Below are 24,501 nucleotides of genomic sequence, written 5' to 3' on the forward strand. Positions count from 1 at the left end.
TCTGTGGCATTTAGGCAGAGCTTAAAGTGGGAGCCTCCTCGCATCCCACATTTGCTATCCCAGTGTTTGCTAAAGCGGAAATCATCCAAAAAAAAGGGGGAATAAGTAACTGGTGTGTTTTCCAGCAAACGTTCCCTTCCCTCGGTGTGGGGCACCTGGAAGTGCTGGAGCCACATTCCTGCCCTTCGTGACTGTGAGGGAATTTGTGCTGAGGGCATGGCTCGGGATTTGTCCCCCGGGATGGGGTTGAGGTGCTGGGCTTGGAACAGGACCTACCTCTTCCTAAAAATCTGACTCTGGGAAGGTTCAGTCCGGTTTGGGATTCTGTCTACTCATCAGACTTTCATTTTGTGGGATCGTGGAATGGCTTGAGTGGGAAGGGAGTGAAAGGATCATCTCCTTCCACCCCGTACCTTCCACAGCCCAGGTTGCTCCAAACCTTATCATTGGACAATTCCAGGGATGGGGCAGCCAATTCCAACACTGTGGAAAGGATGCCCAGGGCAGGGGTGGAGTCCCCATTCCTGCAGGGATTTAGGTTGGACATGAGGGAAAATTCCTGCCTGGAAAGGGTTTCTAGGCCTGGCAGGGGTGGAATCCAATCTCCTCACCCATTTCTTGGTGTTTTCCTTTTGCATTCCTCTCACTCTCCCTTTTCTTTCCCTAATCCCTGTTGGAAGTGTTGTGGTGGGACCGTTCAGCAAGCTCGGCCTCCTGGTTTTCCAGGATCCTGGAATTAGGGATGTGTTGGAGCAGAATCCCCTGAGCTGGCTGGGGGAGTGAATTTGTGCCTGGACTGCTTTGGGAATGACCTGGGATGGAGAAATGAATCCAGGCTTGGAGCAACCTGGGAGAGTGGAGGGTGTCCCTGTGGAACAAGAAGGGCTTTCCAAGCCCAGCCATTCCATGATCCTGTGAAGGAGCAGGAAGCAATCGGAGTGTGGCTGGAAAAGCTGTGGTTCTGGGCTGTGCCTGTTGCTTTTCCAGCCGTGTCCTGCTGCACAGGGATGACATCAGGGCGGAATTTTTGCTTCTCTCTCTAATTTCTGTGACCCCTTTTTAACTCTGGGCGTTCCTGAGCGTTGGGCTCAGCCTTCCCATCTGGAAAACATTGGAGCCAAGCGGGATCTGTGGCTTCAGAGGATCCTGGAGGGTGGGAGAAGGGAGGAAAAGTCAGGCAGCTGGTGTTTGGGGGGTGCTGGGATGGCATTCCGGGAGGGGGAGCAGAGAATCCCAGGGTGGGAGGAATAGAAAGATCATCTCATTCCCAGCCCACACACCTTCCATAGCCCAGGTTATTCCAGCCTGGCCTTGGACACTCCCAGGGGTGGGGCAGCCACAACTTCTCTGGGAATTCTATCCCAGCCCCTCACAACTCTCCCAGCCAGGAGTTCCTGCCCAGTGCTGGAGATAGACTTGGGATGAGGACCTGGAGGGACAGGACACAGGGAATGGCTTCCAACTGGTTTAGATGTGATATTGGGAAGGAATTCCTGGCTAAGAGGGCGGCGAGGGGCTGGGCTGGAATTCCCAGAGAAGCTGTGGCCGCCCCTGGATCCCTGGAAGTGTCCAAGGCCAACTTGGAATAACCTGGTCTCTGGAAGGTGTCCCTGCCCAGGAAACTGGATCCTTCAATCCCTTCCATCCCAGAGCATTCCACACTTATGATAATCCCAGGATTAAACCTGGAATTCTGGGGAGTCCGCTGTGTACCAGACAGCTGGCTCCAGTGGCAATTCCGAGGTTCTGGAGCGCTTTGGGTGTGCTGATCCCAGCCTTCCCTCCCCTGAGTGCTGGACAGGTGCCTTCCCTTCCCACTGCGCTCAGCAGGCCCTGGAATCTCATCCTGCTCCGGGCTCCCGGGGTGTTTTTTTTCCATGTGCTGCTCCACGCCGGAGCTCAGCTGCTCCCAATTACCTTTGATGGCCGCGTTTTTGCCAGGAGAAGGCTCTGGAAGCGCCGACATCTGGTTGGAATTGGGGCCCTCGCAGGTCGGACCGAGGCAGGCGGGGGCCTTTTCCTTCCGGCCCCTTCCAGCCCGCACTGGGAATGCGCTTCCCTGGCTTTTCATCCACCGCCCCCGCGTCCCGCTCCTCTTCCTCTCCCCCCCCCCGGCAACATGTGGCCCAAATTAAGGGACCTGCTGTTGGAAAAGAGCTGGAAACCTGGAGCGGGCCAGGCTGTGGGGCTATTTAGTTTGGGGATTTTTCACTGAAAAGGAGGGAATTTTGCACTGGAATGCGGGGATTTATCCCAAGAGCGGGGACAGCACGGAGCGTGTCCCTCAGGGGGTTGGAAAGGAGGAAAAATAGGATTTAGGGAGTATTTTTTAATTCAGATTGGATTTTTTCTCCCGACTCGTCTGTCCGTGGAGGCACAGCATTCCAGAGGCCTGGGAATGCTCGTGGGCAAAGAAGTTGTGGCACAAAGGGTGGGTGACCAGTGGGAGGATCCAAGGAACAGCTGGAACTGGGGCACGGAATAGGCTGGATTTTGGGATAAGGTTCCTCATGGAGTGGTCAGGCACAGGAACAGGGAAGTGCTCCCGGCACTGGCATTCCAGTAGCCTTTGGACAATGCTCCCAGGTGGGATTTTGGAGTTGTCCTCACGGGGCCAGGAACTGGACTTCATAATCCTTAACTTCCCAGCTGGGTTGGCTTCCCAAACACCTGCCGTTTCACGGTGGATCCCGGAGTCATCTCCCGGTGCTTGGTGATTCCCACCGGAGATGGTGGCTCCTGACCTGTGCAAGTGGGATATTCCACTCCAGCTGATAGGACTTCTCAAGGCTCTTTATCCTTAATTTGGGAAGCTTTGGATCCCCAAGGCACTGGGGTCCATCCAACAGGAGCATCCCGGGATACTCAGTTTGGATGGAAGCAAACCCAGACTCCATTCCCAGGAGTTAAGGGAAAGGTGTTAGGGATTTGCTCCCAAAACGGCTCCAGTGTGGTGGGATTTGATCCGCAATAGCGTGTTTTTCTGGGATCATTCCTCACCATCTCCTCAGACCTCTCGGATGAGTCAGAGGGAGCTGCTAAATTCGGGTTTTCCAGACGGATATTGACGTCCCCTGATCCAGATTTGCCATCAAATGAAGAATGAGGCTGGGATGGATGGATGGAGAACCACAGAATGGTTGGGATTGGGAGGGATTTTAAGGATCAGCATGTTCCACTGGGAAGGGATGCCTCCCACCAGGATGGTCCAAGCTGACCTGGGACAATTCCAGGGATGGGGATGTGCTGAGGAGGCCCTGGCAGATTCCCAAGGAATTCCATCCCTGGGAGTGTCCAAGTCCGTGTTGGAATAACCTGGTCTGTGGAAGGTGTCCTGTCCCTGGAATGAGAGGATCCTTAGAATCTCTTCCACCCTCAACCGTCCTGGAATTCTGTGGTGCCTCCCACCGTCTCTCAGGCTTTTCCAGAGCCTCTTCCCTGTATACCTGACCCTCCCTCTCTGGGATGGGAAGAGCACCTGGAGCCTCATTCCCAAATCCCGGGCAGACAGCAGGATTTGGTGTTCCTTGCCATGCATCCGTGCCTTTAATCCTGAGAAATGGTGGCATGGGAATGGAACTTCCTCTCTCGCGATGCCGGTGCTGTGAGTGGTGTCTCATCCCAGCCGGAATCTCCCGTTCCATGATCCGGGATCTGGTGGGCGCAGAGTTGCCTCTTGATTTACCCATCCAGAGTCTCCAGCTTTCCTGGGATTCGCTTCTGCTTTTCCTTTCATTTGACCCCACCACGGAGCAGCCACCAAAATTCTCAACCCTCCAGATGTGCCACCCGGGATGCACCTCCAGGAACTCCAGTGGGATGTTCCTCCGCATCCCACCCCCTCAGCCCTTCTCTCCCTATTTTCAGGGGGAGTTTCTGAGGAGAGAAGCCCTTCCAGCCACGCTTCCCTGGATTTCTCTTCCCTGTTCTCCGTGAGTGCCGGGAGCGGGCGTGGTGCCAACTCCTGGGAGCCGCTGCCGCTTCAAAATGGAGGCAGGAAGGGATCCATTTTCCTCAAGGAGATGACAGGGTTCAGCCTTCCCGACCATCTGGAGAGCGGGAGCAGCGGGAATCCGGCCCGCGACTGGGGGGATCCAGCCTTCCCATTCCCTGCTCAGCTCAGAGGGAGAGTTCCAGCAGCTGGGCTCCGGTGGCTTAGGGAAAACCGGGAGCGAGGAGCGTTTGGCACCCACTCCCAGCTTTCTGCAGGGATGAATCGAGCCGTTCTGGGGAGAGGCGGAGTTTTCCCCCCAGAGTGTCCCCGCACTGTGTTGGTGGTCTCGTGCTGCTCCAGCTTTTGCAGGCTCCTTGCAAGCTGGATCCCTGGGAATTGCACATCTTGGGATAACGCCGTAATTCCGCATTGCCGGTACCGGTGCAGTCGGGAAATTAACGCGTTCCCAGCCGAAAGCCGGGAATTTTGGAGTGGTATCAGTTGTGTGCCGAAGTGGGTGAAGGCCACATCCCAAAAAAACCTCCTCATTGTTCCCAGTTCCTGTTTATTTTAAGCTCCAGGAGGCTTGAGGAGGAACACATGTCCATCTGCTGCCTAATTGGATTTACAGAACCCAGACTTGGACAAATATTCCCTCTCCAGGCTGGAAAATGTCAGACTGGAGCCGCTTTTGAAGTTGGGAATTGACTTTCCAGTCACACGGGTTTTGCGTTCCAGGGGAATTGGGCAGGGATTTGGCCGGAAAACTGGATTTTGGGGCTAAATGAGGCTTTTTTTTCTCCTCAGGTTTATGCTCCCTCAGCCAGTACTGCCGACTACAACAGGGATTCTCCGGGTTATCCCTCCTCCAAACCAGCAGCCAGCACTTTTCCCAGCTCCTTCTTCATGCAAGGTAGGAAGGAAACAGATTTTCCAGCTTTTTTTTTTTCCAGGCTTATATTTAATTTATCCATAGCTGAGGCATTTTGGGATCACTGCCCTGAAATCCCTATCTCCATATCCCCGTTTCCCTGCATGTGGAATTAGAGCCACAGGGTTAAAATGAGACTGAATCCTGAATTTTTCCTGGTTTTACTGCTTCCAGGTTGTTGTGATTACATGGAAATGCAAAGGAATTTGGGATAAATTAATTACTAACATTCCCAGAGTTGGAAAAGATCCACGTAAAATTCGGCTGCGCAGTTTTTGCCACATTGAGGACAAAAATATCCACTTTTTAAGGATAAGTGTCATAAAGTCATGGAATTATTAAAGTTGAGAAAGCCCTCCAAGGTTATCAAGTCCGACCATCCATGACCACCACTATCCATGTTCCCACATGCCACATCCACATGTTTTTTGGACACTTCCAGGGATTATTCCAGGGCTTGAGCACCCTTTCCATGAAGGAATTTTTTCCTAATCCTTTTCATGTACTATCACCCTAAGAACTCTGAAGCTCATCTGGAATTCCAGAGCTGGAGATTACCAGGATTCTGATGATATATCAAGGATTTACCCTTGGAAGTGTCCAAGGCCAGGCTGGATGGGCTTGGAGCAAACTGGGCTGGTGGGAGGTGTGTGTGCCCGTGGATTAGACGCTGTGGGATGTGCCTTCCAAGGTGAAGCGCTCCCTGATTTCCCTGATTTCTGTCTTGCAGATGGCCACCACAGCAGCGACCCCTGGAGCTCCTCCAGCGGGATGAACCAGCCTGGCTATGGGGGAATGCTGGGCAACTCTTCCCACATTCCCCAATCCAGCAGCTACTGCAGCCTCCACCCGCACGACCGCTTGGTGAGGATCCCGTGGGAAGGGGCAGTGGGATGGGGTGGGGTGGGATGGGATGGGGTGAGATGGAGTGGGGTGGGATGGGATAGGGGCACTTCCCAGAGAATCCATGGCTGCTCCACCCCTGCAAGTGCCCAAGGCCAGGCTGGAGCAGCCTGGGCTGTGGAAAGTGTCCCTGCCCATGGCAAGGGGTGGGAATGAGATGATCCTTAAAATCCCTTCCCACCCAACCCATTTTAGTGCTGGGACACTTCCAAGACTGGGATCTCCAACATGAAGGTGTTGGAGCAGGTCCAGAGGAGGCCACGGGGATGCTCCGAGGGCTGGAGCTCCTCTGCTCTGGAACCAGGCTGGGAGAGCTGGGAATGTCTGCCTGGAGAGGAGAAGGCTCCAGGGAAACCTCACAAACCCTTCCAGGGCCTAAAGGGGTTCCAGGAGAGCTGGAGAGGGACTGGGGAGGAGGACCTGGAGGGACAGGATACAGGGAATGACTTCCCACTGGGTTAGATGGGATACTGGGAAGGAATTCCTGGCTGGAGGTGGGGTGAAGGGCTGGGATGGCATTCCCAGAAAAACTGTGGCTGTCCCATCCCTGCAAGTGTCCAGGCTGGAATAACCTGGTCTATGGAAGGTGTCCCTTCCTATGGGAACAAGATGATCCTTAAAATCCCTTCCAACAACCCTCAGACCACCATGAGCAGCGTCCCAGCCTCTCCGTAATCCCAATGTTCCCTGTTTTTCTCGGCACAGAGCTACCCATCCCACTCCTCAGCTGACATCAACTCCAGTCTTCCTCCAATGTCCACGTTCCACCGCAGCGGGACCAACCACTACAGCGCCTCGTCCTGCACCCCTCCAGCCAACGGCACCGACACCATCCTGGGTGAGCTGGCTCCTCCCAAACTCTGGGAATCACCTGGGGGCACGTCCCGCCACCCCCCGAGAGGGCAAAGCCACCCCTGAGGTCAAATGTCCCCAGATACCCAGGGAATAGTCAAAGGTGGGAAATAAGAACCGCCTGCTGGGTCTCTCTGGGAACGATTCCATAGTTAAGTGACAGGGAAATCAGGACACGTGGTTCGGATTACGCATGTGATTGCAGGCGGGACGGCGGAGCGGGACTAATGCTGGAGGAATGGAGAATGGGGTTTTTTTAGGATCTGAGAACAAAGGAGAAACTAAACCAGGCTCAGAGGCCGAGTTCTCCCAGGGGTTGTGGATTCCTGATCCCTGGGATTGTGCCAGGGTGTGGAGTTGGGCTGGGAGAAGGTGTCCCTGCCCTTGGAACAGGATGAGCCGTGAGCTTCCCAATGTGGAGGAGCTTCCTGGAACCTTACTGCCTCCTGGCTTGGCTTTTCCAGGCTGGAATATCCCTGGTTTTGAGTTTGTCCCCTGAAGGAACCACCCTCTGCCATCCTTTCCTCCTTGAGGGACTTCCCATTCATTCCTGCAGGTGGGGCAGGAAAAGGAATTTTGGAATGTTTTCCCGACTGGATTTACATGGAATTTTTTGCCTTGCAGCCAACAGAGGAAGTGGGGCAGCGGGAAGTTCGCAGACTGGTGATGCCCTGGGGAAAGCACTCGCCTCTGTAAGGAAACATTTACTTTGGAATTCCCATGTTGACCCCTTGGGAAGGGAATTTGAGTCCCAGTTCTCTGTCTGGAGTTGCTGGAGATGAGCAGCAGGTCGCCCCCCTGGAGCCCCTGCCGGCTGGAATAAGGGATAATCAGGGAAAGGGGATACTGGGAAAGCTTTAGAGGGAATTTTAGGGTAGGATAGGAGTGGAAAGAGGGCGGGGCTTGAGCTGTGCCAAGTCCTTCCCACTTTTCCACGGGAGAGGGAGGACAGAACGACTCCTGCACTCCCAGACCGCCCTCCAACAGAATTCCTTTGGAATTCCCCAGAGGTTCTCTCTGTTCCATGGCAACTCCATCTCTCCAGTTCACGTGGTGGCTGTTAAAGGCAGCAGTTCCCATGTTTTTCTGGGATAACTGGACGCAGCACTTCCCAGCTCCTGCTGCCACATTCCCGCCCTGTTCCCGTTATCCCGGTGGCACTGGCTGCCCTTTAACCAGGACCATTCCTATTATTTTCTGGGCACAGTGGGTTCCTTTGAGTTCTCATGACACTCGTTCATAAAATGAAGTCAAGACAACAAAATGGTGTTGGAGCCGATCCCTGAAATCCCAATCCCTGGAGTCCCTTCCCGAGGGACCCGGTGTCCAGCTTTCTCCTCTCCTGTGCCTCAAAGAGCCGAATGGCACAGCCAAGAGGCTTTGAACTCTCCTGGAGTTAATTGACTGGATCGGAAGGAATTTTCTGAGCCTGTCCTGCTTTCATTGAAATGAACGGAATGCATAAGAATTCCAAACTTTTTTTTTCTGGATTGGGTTGTGACAGCTTTATTTAGATTAATTGTGTATCATCTTTTAAAGATCTATTCTCCAGATCACACCAACAACAGCTTTTCATCAAATCCTTCAACTCCTGTTGGTTCTCCCCCTTCTCTCTCAGGTATTGTTATGATTCTATTTTCCGCAACGGTTCCTCCCAAGGTGGGGTTTTTTTTGGGAAGAGATCCCTACCCCAGCTCCGGTGGGGGCACCCGTCCCAAACCGGACTGTCCCGCCTCTGGGGCGGAGGGAAGGTTGTTACAGCTCCCAAGGAAATATCCCAGGTTATCCCTGTGGAGCTTCCTGCACCCTCAGGGACATCCCCCAGGAACGGTGGGGCGATGGTTTGGAGCTAAATCCAGGCAGTTGGATTTTAGGAAGGTTTTTTTAGGATCAGGGAGTATAAAACACTGGCACAGGTTGTCCAGAGGAGCTGGAATTCTCCAGGGCCAGGTTGGACAAGACTTGGAGCAACGTGGGATAGTGGGAGGTGTCCCAGGGTTGGACTAAATGACCTTTAGAAGTCCCTTCCAGCTCAACCTATTCCATGATTTTGTGATCCTGCACTTTATTGGAATGTTTGCATCCTTTCCCCAAATTCTGAGGCCCGGGGTTGTTCTCATGAGCATCAGGTGGTGGAAATATTCCTCAGGCTGGAATTCCCAGTTTTTAATCTGTGAGCCTTTTCCAGCTGACTCCTCCTCTCAGCAGTACATCCCACCTCCCTGGAGAATCCCACTTGGAGCCCAGGTGTAATCCAAGACTCCCTTGGATCCCAGTTAACTCACCAGGAATCCGGAGCCGGGACCACTGTGTCTCTGTAGGGTAGGGAAAAATGGGATCATCCCTTGCTCTCCATGGGGAGCTCCTGATCCTCACAGGTGATATCCCACTTCCCATGCATCGCTACAGGGATGAGACCCTTTGGGAAGGAGGGTTGCTCAGGGCAGGTCCAGGAGAGCACCACCCTCCACCTTCATCCCATAAAATCGAGATGAAACCTGGCCTGGCTTGGGGGGTCCCACAGCACAAAAATCAACTTCCCACCCTTATTTTCCCTGGAATTACCCCTGAATTCAGAAGGGACTGTGCGTCTCCTTCCTTTCCCTACAGAGGGGGCCAAGCCAGAGGGAGAATTCCCTGATAGTTTGGGCTGTGCTGCTTCCCGGTGGGAAATAGGGATAACCCAGGGTCAAACCAGTGTAGAAAATTAGTGAATAGAAGTGGATTGAAGGAAGAGCTGGAATTGTTTCGCATGGAAATTTCCCTCAGGGATAAAAGAGATAAGAAACCATTTGCCACGAGTTCCATCCTGGTCTGACGTTCCAAACAAATCCCACTCTGATGGGAATTCAGACTCCAATCCTGATATTCCCATCTCCATTTTATGGGATCCTTCAGAAGATCCAATAGAACATCAGAAATCATATCCAGCATAATCTGATCAGTCCCCAAAAACCATTGGGGAAAAGAGCGGAAAAGAGCTTTTCCCCAAAATCTATTGGAAAAAGAGCGGAGAAAGCCGCTTTTCCCCAGAAGCCTTTGGGAAAAGAGTGGAGAAAGCTGGTTTTCCCCATTTTTCCTTCACTGTTGGCACAGAGGCCCATCTTTCCTTGGAAAACTCGAAGAGCAGGAATGCCTTTCCTCCCAGCACAGCAAGGCCAAGGTTTGACTCCGAGCGCAGGAGTTGCACCGAAGCCTTTGGCGCTCTGAGGAGCGCCTCGGGAAGCTCCGACTCGGCATAGGCCATTCCCACAGCTCGGAAAAAGCGTCCCAGAAAAGTCGGGAACGTTGCGCTCGCCCAGTTCCAATGGTAACTCCGATTTTACTTATTAGCAGGAACAGCTGTTTGGTCTAGGAATGGAGGTCAAGCGTCATCATCTCCCAATTATGAAGGTCCCTTACACTCCCTGGTATGTTCCAACCGGTGACCTCCTTCCTGCGGGAATTCCTTGCGTTCCTTGGTGTCATGCTTCGTCCCACGTGCCGGTTCCTCCCCCGCAGGTTTCGTGCGCCCGGAGCGGTCCCGGAATTGTTGTCCCACCATGCCTGGTGGAGCTGGGGTGGGGGGGTTTGGAGATGCTCCCAAGAGGGAAAGGGCATGTTGGGATCTGCTGGAAAAAGGGGGTGAGGAGCAGGAAAGAGGGTGAGGAGGGAGACGGGGTGGATGGATGGGTGGATTGATGGATGGATGGATGTATGGATGGATGGATGGGAGTAGGAAAATGCGGCGGATGCAGGATGGTGCATCCATGAGTCCTGTGGGGTGAGGGAGAGGATGATCAGGGATCCCCATGGAATGAGGGAGGGGATGGTCAGGGGTCCCTGTGGAATAAGGGAGATAGTGGTGAGGAATCTCCATGGAATGAGGGAGAGGATGGTCTGGGGTCCCCTGGAGATGGTCAGGGGCTCCCCTGGAATGAGGGAGATGTTGGTCAGGGGTCCTTGGGTGATGGGGCTAATGGTCGTGGTCTTCTCTCCATGGAGTGAGGGAGATGATGGTCAGGGTTCTCTCCATGGGGAATGAGGAAGGTGACGGTCAAGGGTCTTCTCCTCATGGAACGAGGGAGATGACGATCAGGGATCCCCATGGAATGAGGCAGAGGATAGTCCTTGTCCTCTCCCTGTGGAGTGATGGAAGTGATGGTGAGGTCCCCTGGAGTGACAGTGATGATGGTCATGGTCCTGTCCCCATGGACCGAGGGAGGGGATGGTCTCAGTTGGAAGTGTCGGGAAATTTGCTGGAGTCAGAAATTAGGATCCAGAAATCCTTGTGCTGATGGAAACCAGTGTTTTCCAGGCTTTCCTGTGGAGGTTCTGGTGAGCAGGGTATGGCTGGGGGCTTTGCTGAGGAGCTCCAGCAGCTCTGCGTGGTTCCCTTGGCAATTCAGGGTCCTGGGGAGTGTCACAACCCTAGGGATTGTCCTGTTGGGATTCTCCAGCACCTGGAGACTTGGGGAATGTGCTGGTGAGGTTCCTAATCCCTTGGGGACCTTCCTGTTGAGATTCCAGGTTCCTCAGCCCTTGGGGACTTGGGAAGTATCCTGTTGAGGTTCCAGGTTCTCCAGCACTTGGGCCCTGTCCTGTTGAGATTCCTTGGCCCTGGGGGACTTGGGAAGTGCCCTGTTGAAGTTCCCCATCCCTTGGGATCCCTAAAGCTCCAACCTGTAGGGATCAAACCCTCATGGCTGTGGGACCTGGTAGTTCCTCCTCCTCTCCGTGTGTGATCCTGCGATTATTTGGGTGGGGAGGAAAATGGCAACAAAACCTCTTTGTTTCTTTCCTTCTGCTTTTCTTTTTGATTTTGCTTTGGAATTTTCTGGTTTTGAATCCTTCTTTGACGTCGCTCTCACTCCAACTCTGCTGAGACCTGGAGGGCAAACTCTGTCCTGGCCTGATTCATGTTCATGAGGAATCATTGAACCTGTTTTGCCCATGAAAATCAAAGCTGGACTCGTTAACATTCCGTAGGGTTCAACGTTCCCCGGGGCTCAACCTTCCCTAGGGTTCGGCATTCCCTAGAGAAGCAAACCCATTCCTTAAGATAAAAAAAAATCCGAGGGAAACCTAGCAAATCCAGGGCTAACGAGGTCAAAGCACAAGGGGCTGAGCAGGGAGGCCTGACTGTGTCCCGGGGCGAGCTCCTCACGCTGTTCCCACTTTTCCCACCCCACAGCAGAGCCGGATCGAGGACCGGCTGGAGCGGTTGGACGACGCCATCCACGTGCTGAGGAACCACGCGGTGGGAGCCGCCCCCATGGCCGGCGCCCACGGGGACATGCACGGGCTGCTGGGCGCCCACAACGGCGCCATGGCCGGGCTGGGCGCCGGCTACGGCACCGGGCTGCTCTCGGCAAACCGCCACTCCATCATGGTGAGTGCCCCGGGGGCCGCGGGAGCGGGGCGGGAGCGACCCCATGGGAATGGGAGTGGGGCGGGAGGGTGCCATGGGGATGGGACAACCTGGGTGGCATTGGATGATCCCAGGGGAAGCTGCCCCATGGGAATGGGAGAATCCCGGTGGGACAGGAGATCCCACTGGGGTAGGAGAATCCCAGTGGGGCAGGAGCATCCCAGTAAGAGCTGCTCCATGGGAATGGGAGCATCCCAGTTGAACAGGAATATCCCCTTGGGACAGGAGAATCTCAGTGGTGTAGGAACATCCTAGTAGGAGCTGCTCCATGGGAATGGGAGCATCCCAGTGGAATTTTCTGTAGAAAAGAAGGGATTTTTCTGCTGGAGAAAAGGGAAGTTCTGTGGAGAAAAAGGTGGTTTTTTTGGAGAAAAAGGGAGTTTTCTGTCAGAACCCAAGTTTCCTGTGGAAAAAGGCTCCTGAACTTTGCCTTTTCCCTGCTTTCATCTCCCTCGCTGGGTGTTTTTTTTGGTGCTGATTAAATCCTTTCCTTCCCTTTTGATCTTATTTATAGCCCGGTCAGCTCTCATCTGGCAACTATTATGGGATGGCAGCCACATGAAAGGGCCAGGGAAGGGAATCATTTGGAATACACACATCCAGTGGGATGGGATGGATTTGCTTGGGGGGGGTTAAGCCAGGTTCAGCTGGGCTTGGCTTTGGAATCTGGCCTATCTAGGCCCTGGGTTAACACACAACACCTTCCAATTCCCTGCTGGATTTATCCCACAGGATAAAGGACCAAGAAATGTTGCTGTGGTCATCCTGGCATTGGGAAGTTTGGAGGTGGAAGGGGATGGGCTTGGGGGTCCTTCCCAATCCAAACCTGTCTGGGATGAGGGAGCAGCTTTCTAGTGGGAATGTAGTGGCAGTGACCCCCATTCCTCCTGGATTTCCATTCCTCCTGGATTTCCATTCCTCTTGGATCCCAGTTCCTCCTGTCCTCCCTAATTCCTCCTGGTCATTACTTCCTTGCCTCAGCCACCCCTTTTCCTTAGGGAAGGTGGAACCCTGAGCTGAGAGGGATGTATCCCTTTGGATTGGGGATGGGGTGGTTAATAAATCCCTATGGCTGTGTCTCCTGATGTCAGGAATGCAGGGACACTGGGAATGTCAGGAGGCCGAGCCGCCATTCGGAGCATGCTGCCAACTCTCAATTCCCACTGGATTTCCCGGCTCCGGTGGGAAATTGTGGGGCCCCCAATTAAACAGATGGGCCTGGAGATAATTGTCAGCTGTGCTGGAGAGGGGACAGATGGGAAGGAATCCGGGAGGCACCTTGGGAATGGGAATGACATTTTACCTGCCAGAGTGTCTGTCACGGCCACGGACCATCTGTGCCCTCTGTGAGGAGCATCCCGGGATTGGGGCTCATCCCGAGTGATCTGGGGGCTTGGGCTTCCTGGGATTTCCCTTTTTGGGAAGTTTAGAGCTACATTTTATCATTTATTGTGGCTGCCCCAGCCCAAGGCCAGGTGTGACAGGGCTTGGAGCAACCTGGGATAGTGGAAGGTGTCCCTGCCCGTGGCAGGGGGTGGAATGGGATGATCCTTAAAAATCCCTTCCAACCCAAACCATTCCAGGATTCCATGATTTAAACCCAGTGCCTTTGGCACCTCCAACCACCCTCAGTGGTGGAGAAGGGCGGGTTCTCCCAAATCCCTTTGGGATTAAAGCTCTGGGAGAGGCTGCCCAGGGCAGGGGTGGAATCCCCATTCCTGGAGGGATTTCAAATCCATATGGATGGGGCACTTGGGGATACAGGTTGGTGTTGGACTCCATGGCCTTAGAGGCCTTTTCTAACTCAATAATCCCCCATTCCAACAATAAGCTTTGGCTAAACGGCTCAGAATTCCCCCCTCGCCAAACCTCCCCACCAAACCCTTACTCCTCCAATCCTGAGCAGAATTGCACACCCGTTTGGTGGGCGAGGAACAGCGAGTGTCCCGGGGGTTTTCCTGAGCCCGCGGGCAGAGTGCCGGGGGTGTGCTGAGCGTTCCCCGTGTCCCGCAGGTGGGAGCGCACCGGGAGGATGGGGTAAGCCTCCGTGGGAGCCACTCGCTCGTGCCCAACCAGGTGCCTGTCCCGCAGCTTCCCGTCCAGTCGGCCACGTCCCCGGACCTGAACCCACCCCAGGATCCCTACAGGGGTGAGTGGACATTCCCGCATCCCTGTTGGAATTGTTGTGCTCTGGCGGGACCATTCGGTGAGCTCGGCCTCCTGGTTGTCCAGGATCCGGGAATTTGAGGGTGGCTTGGAGTTGAATCCACCTGCGGGCTCTTGGAATGGGCTGGGATGGGTAAGGGCTTGGAGCAACCTGGTCTTGTGGAAGATGTCACAGCCCATGGAAGAAGGGTTAGAATGAGGATCCTTCAAATCCTTTCCAAGCCAAACTGACCAGGTTGGAGCAACCTGGGCCAGTGGGAGGTACCCCTGCCCATAGCAGAGATTTGGAATGAGATGATTCATAAAAACCCTTCCATCCCAACCCAAGGGCTGTTTGAAGCTCTCCCTGACCTGCCCTCCCCGTTTTCCTGCAGGAATCCCGACGGGACTGCAAGGCCAGAGCGTCTCGTCGGGCAGCTCTGAGATCAAATCCGACGACGAGGGCGACGAGAACCTCCAGGACACCAAGTCTTCGGAGGACAAGAAACTGGAGGATGACAAGAAGGATATCAAATCCATTACTAGGTCAAGATCTAGGTAACGGGAGAAAGAGTGTCGCTTCATTTAATTCCTGCGTGGATTTCGATGAAGTGAACGGAACAGGCGGAATCGTGGAGCGCCTGGCCCAGCAGGACCCGCCACTTTTGGGGGACCTGCGATCCGGGACGGCCTCCCTTTCCAACAATTCCCAAATTTGTCCACTGACAGATTATATTAGGCCAAAATCAATTGATTAGACTCTTAGCCCTCTTGTCCTGCGCTTCCAAATTGGAATACAGTTGGATTTGCTTTGCTTTGATGTATTATTTGTCATTCCCAGTCCTTGGTTGCTGTAAATTCCGAGGGTTTGGAGCCTTAGTAAATTCTGTATGGATTTTTTAGAAGTTTTAGCTGGGTTTTATCGTTGACTGTGGCTGCCCAATCCCTAGAATGTGCAAGGCCAGGTGGAACAGGGCTTGGAGCAACCTGGGATAGTGGAAGTGTCCCTTCCCATGGCGTTGGAACGGGATGAGCTTTAAACTCCCTCCCAGCCCAAATCATTCCAGGATTCCATGATTTAAACCCAGTGCCTTTGGCACCTCCAACCGCCCTCAGTGGCGGAGAAGGGTTCTCCTGAATCCCTTTGGGATTAAAGCCCTGGGAGAGGCCACCCAGGGCAGAGATGGAATCCCCATTCCTGGAGGGATTTCAGATCCATGTGGATGTGGTACTTGGGGACACGGGTTGGTCTTGGACTCCATGGCCTTAGAGGCCTTTTCTAACTTAATAATCCCCCACTCCAACAATAAGCTTTGGCTAAACGGCTCAGAATTCCCCCCTCACCAAACCTCCCCACCAAACCCTTCCTCCTCAAATTCCTGGCCACAGCTCTGGTTGGAAATGCCGTGTCCCTTCCGTCCCACAGCAATAACGACGACGAGGACCTGACCCCCGAGCAGAAGGCGGAGCGGGAGAAGGAGCGGCGCATGGCCAACAACGCGCGGGAGCGGCTGCGCGTGCGCGACATCAACGAGGCCTTCAAGGAACTGGGCCGCATGGTGCAACTCCACCTCAAGAGCGACAAGCCCCAGACCAAACTCCTCATCCTCCACCAGGCTGTCGCCGTCATCCTCAGCCTGGAGCAGCAGGTCCGAGGTCAGTCCCAGGGCAGCGCTCGGGTGCAACACCGTCCGTGAGGAACTGCGGGAGCGGTGGGACTCAGGGGGCTTGTCCCACCTCAGGGGGCTGAGAATAGGGGTGGTTGAGTTCCAGGAGCTGGAAATTGGTATGTTGGAGTTCCGTGAAGTGAAAATAGATATATTGGAGCTCCATGAGCTGAAAATAGATATGTTGGAGCTCCGTGATCCGAAAATGGGGATGTTTGACATCTCCTGTCCCTCCTAGAACGGAATCTGAATCCAAAGGCCGCGTGCCTGAAAAGAAGGGAAGAAGAGAAGGTCTCCTCGGATCCGCCCCCGCTGTCCCTGGCAGGGCCCCACCCTGGGATGGGAGATGCCTCCAATCACATGGGACAGATGTAAAAAGGTAAGATTGGGATCAGTCACCTCCAGAATGGACCGTTCCCGGGTGTTCTGCATGGGGAGGGATCATGGAATCATGAAATTAATGTCCTGAGTTGGAGGTGACCACAAGGATCATCCAGTCCAACTCCTGGCCCCTGGACAACCCCAAAATCCCACCATGTCCACAAGCTCCTGGATTTCCTGGGAATGGGGATTGCAGTGTCCAGCAACCCTCTGGATGAAGATCCTTTCCCTAAATTCCAACCTAACTCCCCCACCTTGGTGCAGCTCCAGGATGTTCCTGTGGGTCCCTTTGCTGGGCACCCGAGGGAATGCTGGGAATTGGGTCAGGAGAGGGCGAAGTTGGATATGGGAAATGGATATTAGGGTTGGAATTAGGGATGGATATTACTGTTGGGTATTGGGAATGGATATTAGGGATGGATTACTGGGGTTGGATATCAGTGCTGGAAATAAGGGATGGATATTATTGTTGGATATTGGAGTTGGATAATAGGATTGGATATTAAGGATGGATATCAGGGCTGAAAATTAGGGATGGATATTAATGTTGGATTTTGGGATTGGGTAGTAGTATTGGATATTAGGGATGGATATTGGGATTGGATATCAGGGCTGGATATCAGGGCTGGAAATTAGGGATGGATATTAATGTTGGATTTTGGGGTTGGATACTAGTACTGGATATTAGGGATGGATATTACTGGATATTTGGGTTCAGTATCAGCACTGCATATTAGGGGTGGAAATGAGGGATGGATATTACTGTTGGATGTCAGGTTTGGATATGAGGGGTGGATATTGACTTTAGATATTGTGGTTGAATATCAGGGTTGGAGATCAGGGTTGGATATCAGGGATGGATTTTAGGGTTGGATAATAGGACTGTAATTAGGGTGGATATTACTGTTGGATATTAGGGCTGGAAATGAGGGTTGGATATTAGGGGTGGGATTAGGGATGGACAGTAATGCATAATTGGGATGGATATCAGGGTTGAAATCAAGGTTGGATATTTGGGATGCTCTGCCTCTTCTCAAGTGACTTTTGGGGCCCTCAATTCGCAGGGCAGTTTCCCAGGAAGGGGGTGGACCAAACCCTTCCTTTCCCACCTCTGACAGGCCCTTTCCCTTCTCCCACAGGTCCGAGTCGCCGCATTCCTGCCTGGAAAAGCGAGAGACCACTTCCTTATCCGCTGTATTTCTCTTAAATTCCCACATAAACACTTCTCCTTGCGAAACCCCTTTGTTTTGTAAAGATAAGACAAGTCTGAGCAGTTCTGAATCCCAGACGCAAAAAGAGATTCCAGCATTCCCGAGGGAAAAAAACAAACAAACAAACAAAAAAAAACCCACGGAACCCAACGAGAAAAAAACGAAACAAAAAAAGTGCAACTTCTGGAGGGATGACTCTCTTTGAACATATCAAGCAGAATGTCCAACTTGGAATTCCGAGACTGAATGGCAATCTTTTTCCACACTGTGGGACAATGCATTTGTGCCTAAAATTCCTTGGGTTTTTTTGGGTTTTTTGGGTTTGGTTGGCTTTTTTTTGGTTTCGTTTTTGTTTTATTTTTTGGTGGGTTTTCAGTGGTTTTTTTTTTTTATTTGGACAAAAAAAGAAAAGCAAAAAAGGGAAAAAAAACTTTAAAAAAAAAAGAAAAAAAAAACAAAGAATTTGTAAAAGCCTGAGGATTAAAAAAAAAAATATTTAATTTAAAAACAAACAAAAAACCACAAAAAAAGGTAAACTTGCAATAATGATAAAAAGTGTACTTCTGAAGAGGGGAAAATGAGACAAACAAAACTAAGGGAAAACGACGGAAAATGAGGTGGGTTTTTTTTTGTTTTTGTTTTGAGGGGTTGGTGTTTCTGCTCGTTATCCTCTGGGATGACAGATTCCCGAAATATTCCCAAAACCAGCGAAAACATCCCGACAAAACGAAACAGAAGAAAAAAAAATAGGACCTGAGAATTTTAGCCATTCCTTAGGGTAGGAGAAACAGATGGATCTTATAGACCTATGACAAATATATATATATAAATATATATATAAATCTATATGAGAAATTTAGTGCAGATGATGGGTAAGGTTTTGTTCCTTCCATTCTGAACTTTTTTTTTTTTTTGGCTCCTGTAAAAAGATTAAAAAAAAAAAAAAAAGGAAAAAAACCCATGACAAAATGACAAAAAAAAAGGAGAATAGGATTAACTTTTTTAAGAAAAAAAAGACGAAAAAAGAGCTTTTCCTGTAAATATGGAATTTTTGGGGGGCTTCCCCCTCTTTTCCTTGTTTTTTTTATTATTGTTATATTTGGGTTTTCCCCCCTGTTTTCCTGGAGCCCGGAGTGCCGACTCCGCGCCGAGCGGGTGGACCCGCTGGCCCTGCCGTTGCTTCTTATCCATAACAAATTCCCTGGGACTTTTTTTGGTGGGGGGAGGGTGGTGGGAAATTTAAACAAACAAACAAAAAAAACCAAACAAACAAAAACAAAACAAAACAGCCGGATTTGGGCCCTGTTTTTTTCTGGGATTTTCCGAGGTGCAAGGTTAGGATGCTACAATGTTACCACTGTGCCTTCCAATGTTTCTCCATCGGCAGAACATCCCATCCTCCGAGTGGCTGATTCCGCGTTCCCTCTGTGTGTAGCAATTCCAGGGGCTGGGGGGGAGTGGGGGAAATTCCACGGAGTGGGATGGATTGACTCCATGTGCGGACTTTTTCACCCCCCGCTGTCGTTTTCCTTGTTTCCGAGTGGATTTTTCCCCCCCAAGCGCCTCATTTTTGTTGTTGTATTGTTGGTTTTTTTTTTTTTCTTCTGTGGGAAATGCCAATTTTTTGGGGTCCTTACGAGCCTTATGAGTCCTAAAAGCATTAAGTTGCACTTTGTCCAGGAGGGGGTTGATTCCCGGAATTCTCTGGCCAGTACAAAGGAAGTTTTTCCCGACCACGCCACCGGTGGCGCCACAGCTCCGAAGTCTCGGCACGACCCGACTTCCAGAGTGACTCCCAATCCCGAGTGACTTTGGTGTACAAAACCAAGCCAGTGCTCATTAAATATTTATCAGCATCCCTTTCCGTCTCCAATCCCATTTTTTTTCCAGCCTGGCGTGGCTTCCCACTACAACCCCCCCTGCCTCCCCCCTCCTCCCCCCTTGTCCAAGTCGAATTCCCGCTGAATAAACGCCATAAATCCATCCCCAAAACGGTCTAAACGCTCCATCTGTTCTCCTGGTTTGCCAGTTTTCCAGAGGCCTGGGAACAAAAAAAAATCCAACCACAGACAAAAAGAGAGACGTTTGTACATTTTATGCAACAAAACCCGGCCTGGCCGGCTCGTTATTTTGGAATTGTGTATGTAAAAGTTCTATTTTTCCATGTAGACTCGTTATTCCGTGTTTTCCTACGTTGTGTCGGGGTCAGGGCATCGTTGCGGTGGTTTTTTTTTTCCAGTGTATTAAATTCTGGGTGGTTGAATGAACGAAAAAGAATCCCAGGGAGTGTCCTTGAAGGGGAAAAAGAAGTGGAATTTTCCTGTTCTGAGAAAAACCGGGAAGAACAAACCGAATTCCCCACGTGCTCCCAGAGAATCCGTTCAGGAAACTTCCGGCTTTCAAGGTGTCGATAAGTTGCCAAAATGTGGAGGTGGAGTCAACCGGGGGAAAACTAAGCCCGGGCTTAAATCCAGGTGGGAATACGGCGGGACTCGGAGTCGGGCTTGGCTGAGGGGGAGTGAGAACTCTGGAATTCCGGAGCTGGCAGGAGCATGATGCCAAGGAACACGAGCCATAAATTCCATTTCCCAGGAAATCTCAGCCCCGTTGGATCACACTGGATTGGGGTGTCCAAGCGCATCACTCTGCCAGGATCAGGTTCAGCAGGAAATGGAGATTCCAAGGATTGAAATGCTGGAAAACCCCAACTTGATGTTTGTTAAACTCCATTTCTGGATGGAAAGAAATGAGGAATTTTGGATAAAGAAACAAGGAATTTTGTTCCCGGAACTGGAAAAGCAAGGGAAAGGTTTCCTTGTTCCGTGTATCCGGGATGCTCCCTCAGCCAGCCTGGATGGAAGAGCCGAAGATCCCACTCCGGATGAGCCAAGATTTAACAAAACCACCCCCCGTGAGTGTCTGATCTGTGATTTGTCCTTGTTTTCCCAGCCCAGGGAAGGCCTGCACGTCGTTCTCTGAAGCTGTGGAGGTTTTTATTCCCTGTGGGAATAAAACCAGGTTGAAAACTCCCTGAGGAAAGGCAAAATCTCAATTTTTTTTTAGCAGCTTTTCCCCCACCCAGATCCACCTCCACATGTCAGGAATTTTTGGATCTGCTGGATCAGGAATGTTCAGCTGAAGCTTCCGAACCGCTGAGTTGCGAGAATGCTCCGAGTGCCAGCGAGGGAACTTGTAGTGATTCAGTCTTCCGAGGTTTTTTTGGAATTGTTTTCCAGGATTTCAGGGGGCGGGAGGGAGGGAAGGTGCTGGAAAGGGCGATCAGGGAGAAATGATCCATATCCACACTCCAAATCTGACCAGTGCCAGGAACAAGGAGATTTTGGTGGAAAGAAGCACAAACTTCAGAGATTAAAAAAAAAAGGCAACAAAATTAAAAAAAAAAAAAAAAGTGGGGGGAAATATTGAAAAAACACAGATGAAAAAAATCAGGAAAATTCCAACTTTTCCACTGGCTTACCAGAAAAAAAAACAAAAAAAACCACAAAAAAAACCTTGGAGGTGGAATAGTGTGGAATTCTAACACAGTGGGGCCTGGGAAGGCTCAAGTGTTTTGGTTCATTTCTGACTTTTTGGGTTGGTTTTGTTTGATTTTGGGGTTTTTTTTTTCCTGGAAAAAAACCCACTTTTTTGGTTGTGGTTTTTTTTTTCCTTGTTTTTTTGTTTTTCCTCCGGGACTTGAAGTCGCCTCATGTTCGTGCAGTGCTGGGCGTGGCCCCTCCTCATTTTCGAGTATTTTAGCCCTTCTGTAATGGTGAGAAATGATGATGAACTGTGGCCTTTTTTCCTTCTTGTTACTTGTGATGCAATTTCGGTGAAAAAAAAAGAAGAATTAAAAAAAAAAAGTGAAAAAAAAAGGCTGAAAAGCCTAAAAAAAAACCACACAAAAAAAGCGAGAGGTTTTACCATGTATCAGTGCCTGGCTTTTTGTTATAAAGCTTCGTTTGTCTAGTGCTCTTTTGGAATAAAATAGACGTAGGACACCCTTGTAGGATGGAAAAACTAGAGAATCCACCTCAGTTTACTGACAAGAAAAAAATAAATATATTTGGCTTATTTTTCACAGGAGCGATTGCCTTTTATACCAGGGAAAAAAAAAGAGAAATAAGGAGAGAGAAGAAAAAAATAAGGAAAAAATATAAGGGGAAAAAATAGGGGAAAAGATAAGAGAAAGAAAAGGGGGGGAAGGGATAAAAGAGAAAAAATATAAGGAAAAAATAAGGGAAAATGAGAAAAAATGAGGGAAAAAAGAAAAAAAACAAGCGAAAAATAAGACAAAAGGGGAAGAAATAAGGGAAAAAATATAAGGGAAAAAATAAAAAATAAGGTAAAAATAGGGGAAAAATAGGGGAAAAGGGAAAAATATAAGGAAAAAGCAGAAAGGAGGAAAAATAAGAGAAAAATAACTAAAGGGGAAAAATAAGGGGGGAAGGGGGGGAGAAAAAGGGAAAAAATAAGGGGAAAAATAGGAAAAAAAGGGGAAAAGAAGGGGGAAAATATAAGGGATAAAAGGAGGGAAAGGGGAAAAAAGGATAAAATAAATATATGAGGAAAAAAGAAAGGGAAAAATGAGAAAAAGGGGGAAAAAGGAAAACTATATAAGGGAAAATATAAGGAAAAAATAAAGGGAAATAAGGGAAAAAATGAGGGGGAAAATAAAAAATACAAGGGAGAAAATAATAAGAAAAAATAAGGGAGAAAATAGGAAAAAATAAGGGGGAAAAAAGAGGAAAACGAGAAAAATAAGGGAAAAAATAAAAAGGAAAAGGAAAAATATAAGGGAAAAATAGAAAAAATTTGGAAAAAGGGGGAAGTATAAGAAAAAAAACGGGAATAAATATAAGGGAAAATAAAGGAAAAAAAAGATAAAAAGGGGGGAAGAGAAGAAAATAAGGGAGAAGAAAATAAGAAAAAACAAGGGGGAAGAAAATATAAGGAAAAAAAGGGGGAAAGGGAGAAATAAGGGAAAATTAAAAGAAAAAAGAGAAAATAATAAGGGGGAAAAGTATAAGGGAAAATAGGGGGGAAAATATAAGGAAAAAATAGGTGAAATAAATAAGGGGGAAAATAACAAAAAAATAGAGAAAAAAATAGGGAATAAAAAGGGAATGAATAAAAGAGGAAACAAAATAGGGAAAAAGGAGACAAAATGGGGAAAAGTATTGAAAGAATGGAGAAAAATGTAGAAAAAAGGGGGAACTGGGAAAAAAGGAGGGGAAAATGGGGAAAAGAGAAAAAGAAAAATGAAAAAAGGGGGAAATTGAGAAAATGGGGGCAGGAGGGAAAATGGGGGGAAATGATGCGGGGTCTGCTAAGAAAAGTGGGGTCAAAAGAGCAGAACCTGGGTCTGTGAGTGTGGGAGAAACAAGGAAGAGAGCAATGCACGGGTCATGCTCTGTCTCCAGGAGGGAGGGCAACAGGAGGCCATGGACTAAAACACCAAAGTGCTGTTCCCTAGGGAGCCCCTGCACAGCACTGAACTTTCTGCACTTGCTGTCCCTTTCCCAGCAGAGCCAAAGCGTCAGGTGCAGGTGCTGGGGACATGGAACTGGCAAGGACAAACTGGGAGGGTGTTTGCAAAGAAGGGGGTAGAAGGAACTTTTGACGTGCTTTCTTTACTTGTTCATCCCACAGCACTGGCACGAGAGGAAATACCTCAGAGGGGCTCGCCTCCAGCTAAGCTCTGAATATCTCAGGAGGTTTCAGCGGGGAGAAAAGAGCAGTGGAAGAAAAGCACCCTAAACAGTAGCCAGTGGGGATCATCGGGTTTTGCAGCCAAGAAAAACAAGGACAGAGATGAGGGAATCGGTTTCCAATTAATAATGATTTGATAGGTGTACGAATCATTGCCGGCCGTTTACAGTTCCCGCCCCCCAGCTCGCACCGCCTCTGCCCGCGCCCCCATGCCACGCGCCCACCTGAGGAGCCAACAGCCATTCTGTCCCCTCCCATGAGGGACAGCGTCAGGTGTGCCCAGTGAGGATGAGGAGGTGCGGGACAGCCTCAGGTGTGACCAGGTCTACCCGTTGGACTTGATCACCAGGTCTATCTTTTAAATGCAGACACCAAATCTACCCCCCCAAAAGAGACTAGGTCTACCCTTTGGACACAGACACCAGGTCTACCGTTTCGACAGAGACACCCGGTCTACCCTCTTAAAAGAGACCAGATCTACCCCTTAGAGAAAGACACCAGGTCTACGCCCTAAAAGAGAACAGGTCTACCTCTCAGACTCAGACACCAGGTCTATCTGCCTAAAAGAGACCAGGTCTACCTTTTCGAGACGGACACCAGGTCTACCCTTATAAAAGAGATCAGGTCTACCGTTTCGAAAGAGACAACAGGTCTACCCTCCTAAAAGAGACCAAGTCTACCTCTCCAACCCGGACACCAGGTCTACCCTTATAAAAGAGATCAGGTCTACCCTTTCGACAGCGCCACCAGGTCTCCCCCCTAAAAGAGACCAGGTCTACCCGTCCGACTCGGACACCAGGTCTACCGGCCCCTGAGGGAACGGGGGCGGGGCAGCGCGGAGGGGCCGGGCCGGGCTGGGCGGGCAGAGCGGGCGGGGCCATCCCGGTGCAGCCTGTCCTGCAGCCCCCCGGGGGATGTCCCTGCAGCAGTGCAAGGGGTGCGGGGAGCGCAGCAGGTGCAGCGAGCTGGGGCGGGGCTGCGACCCGGGACAGTGTGCATAATCCCCCAAAACCCGCACCTAAATCGAGCCCAAAAGGACCCCAAAGCCCAGAGCCAAACGCGGCGGGATGGTGCTGGCCCCGCCCCCCTGCACGCACTGGCCCCGCCCCCTGGCCGCCCGGCCCGTCCCTGCCCGTCTCCGAGAACGCCGCTGTCCCCGCAGGCTCCGCCGCCGCTCCCCCTTCCCCTTGTCCCGGGAGAGCTCCCGCCGCCTTTCCCTGGTCCCAGCAGCGCCCGCCGGGGCTGCGGCGGCGGCGGCGGGAGCCGCGCGGAGGGGCCGGGCCGGGCCGGGCGAGCAGAGCGAGCGGGGCGGGGCCGCAGGGACAGCGCGGGCTGCGATTGGACGGATGCGCTCC

The 24,501-nt window shown here is 51.0% G+C and overlaps 1 protein-coding gene across 15 annotated transcripts in view; it reads left to right on the forward strand.

The window, feature by feature from the left end:
• TCF4 (transcription factor 4) overlaps window positions 1-21,515 on the forward strand; it is a 114,654-nt gene extending 93,139 nt beyond the window's left edge. For 11 of the 15 annotated variants that reach the window (XM_050329536.1, XM_050329537.1, XM_050329528.1 and 8 more), the window contains 12 exons: window positions 4,742-4,847; window positions 5,596-5,729; window positions 6,474-6,606; window positions 7,245-7,312; window positions 8,160-8,238; window positions 9,954-10,030; window positions 11,794-11,991; window positions 14,044-14,179; window positions 14,571-14,733; window positions 15,602-15,831; window positions 16,081-16,221; window positions 17,363-21,515. In XM_050329536.1, coding sequence (XP_050185493.1) covers window positions 4,742-4,847; window positions 5,596-5,729; window positions 6,474-6,606; window positions 7,245-7,312; window positions 8,160-8,238; window positions 9,954-10,030; window positions 11,794-11,991; window positions 14,044-14,179; window positions 14,571-14,733; window positions 15,602-15,831; window positions 16,081-16,217 — 1,461 coding nt within the window. In that variant the 3' untranslated portion in view covers window positions 16,218-16,221; window positions 17,363-21,515. The remainder of the gene's footprint in view (window positions 1-4,741; window positions 4,848-5,595; window positions 5,730-6,473; window positions 6,607-7,244; window positions 7,313-8,159; window positions 8,239-9,953; window positions 10,031-11,793; window positions 11,992-14,043; window positions 14,180-14,570; window positions 14,734-15,601; window positions 15,832-16,080; window positions 16,222-17,362) is intronic. The other 4 variants (XM_050329531.1, XM_050329529.1, XM_050329532.1 and 1 more) reach the window with 4 other exon arrangements.
• The last annotated feature ends 2,986 nt before the right edge of the window (window positions 21,516-24,501 follow it).

The sequence above is a fragment of the Myiozetetes cayanensis genome, unplaced genomic scaffold (genome assembly GCF_022539395.1).
Source record: "Myiozetetes cayanensis isolate MyiCay16 unplaced genomic scaffold, myiCay2020 scf4, whole genome shotgun sequence".
In the NCBI taxonomy this organism is placed as follows: Eukaryota; Metazoa; Chordata; class Aves; order Passeriformes; family Tyrannidae; genus Myiozetetes; species Myiozetetes cayanensis.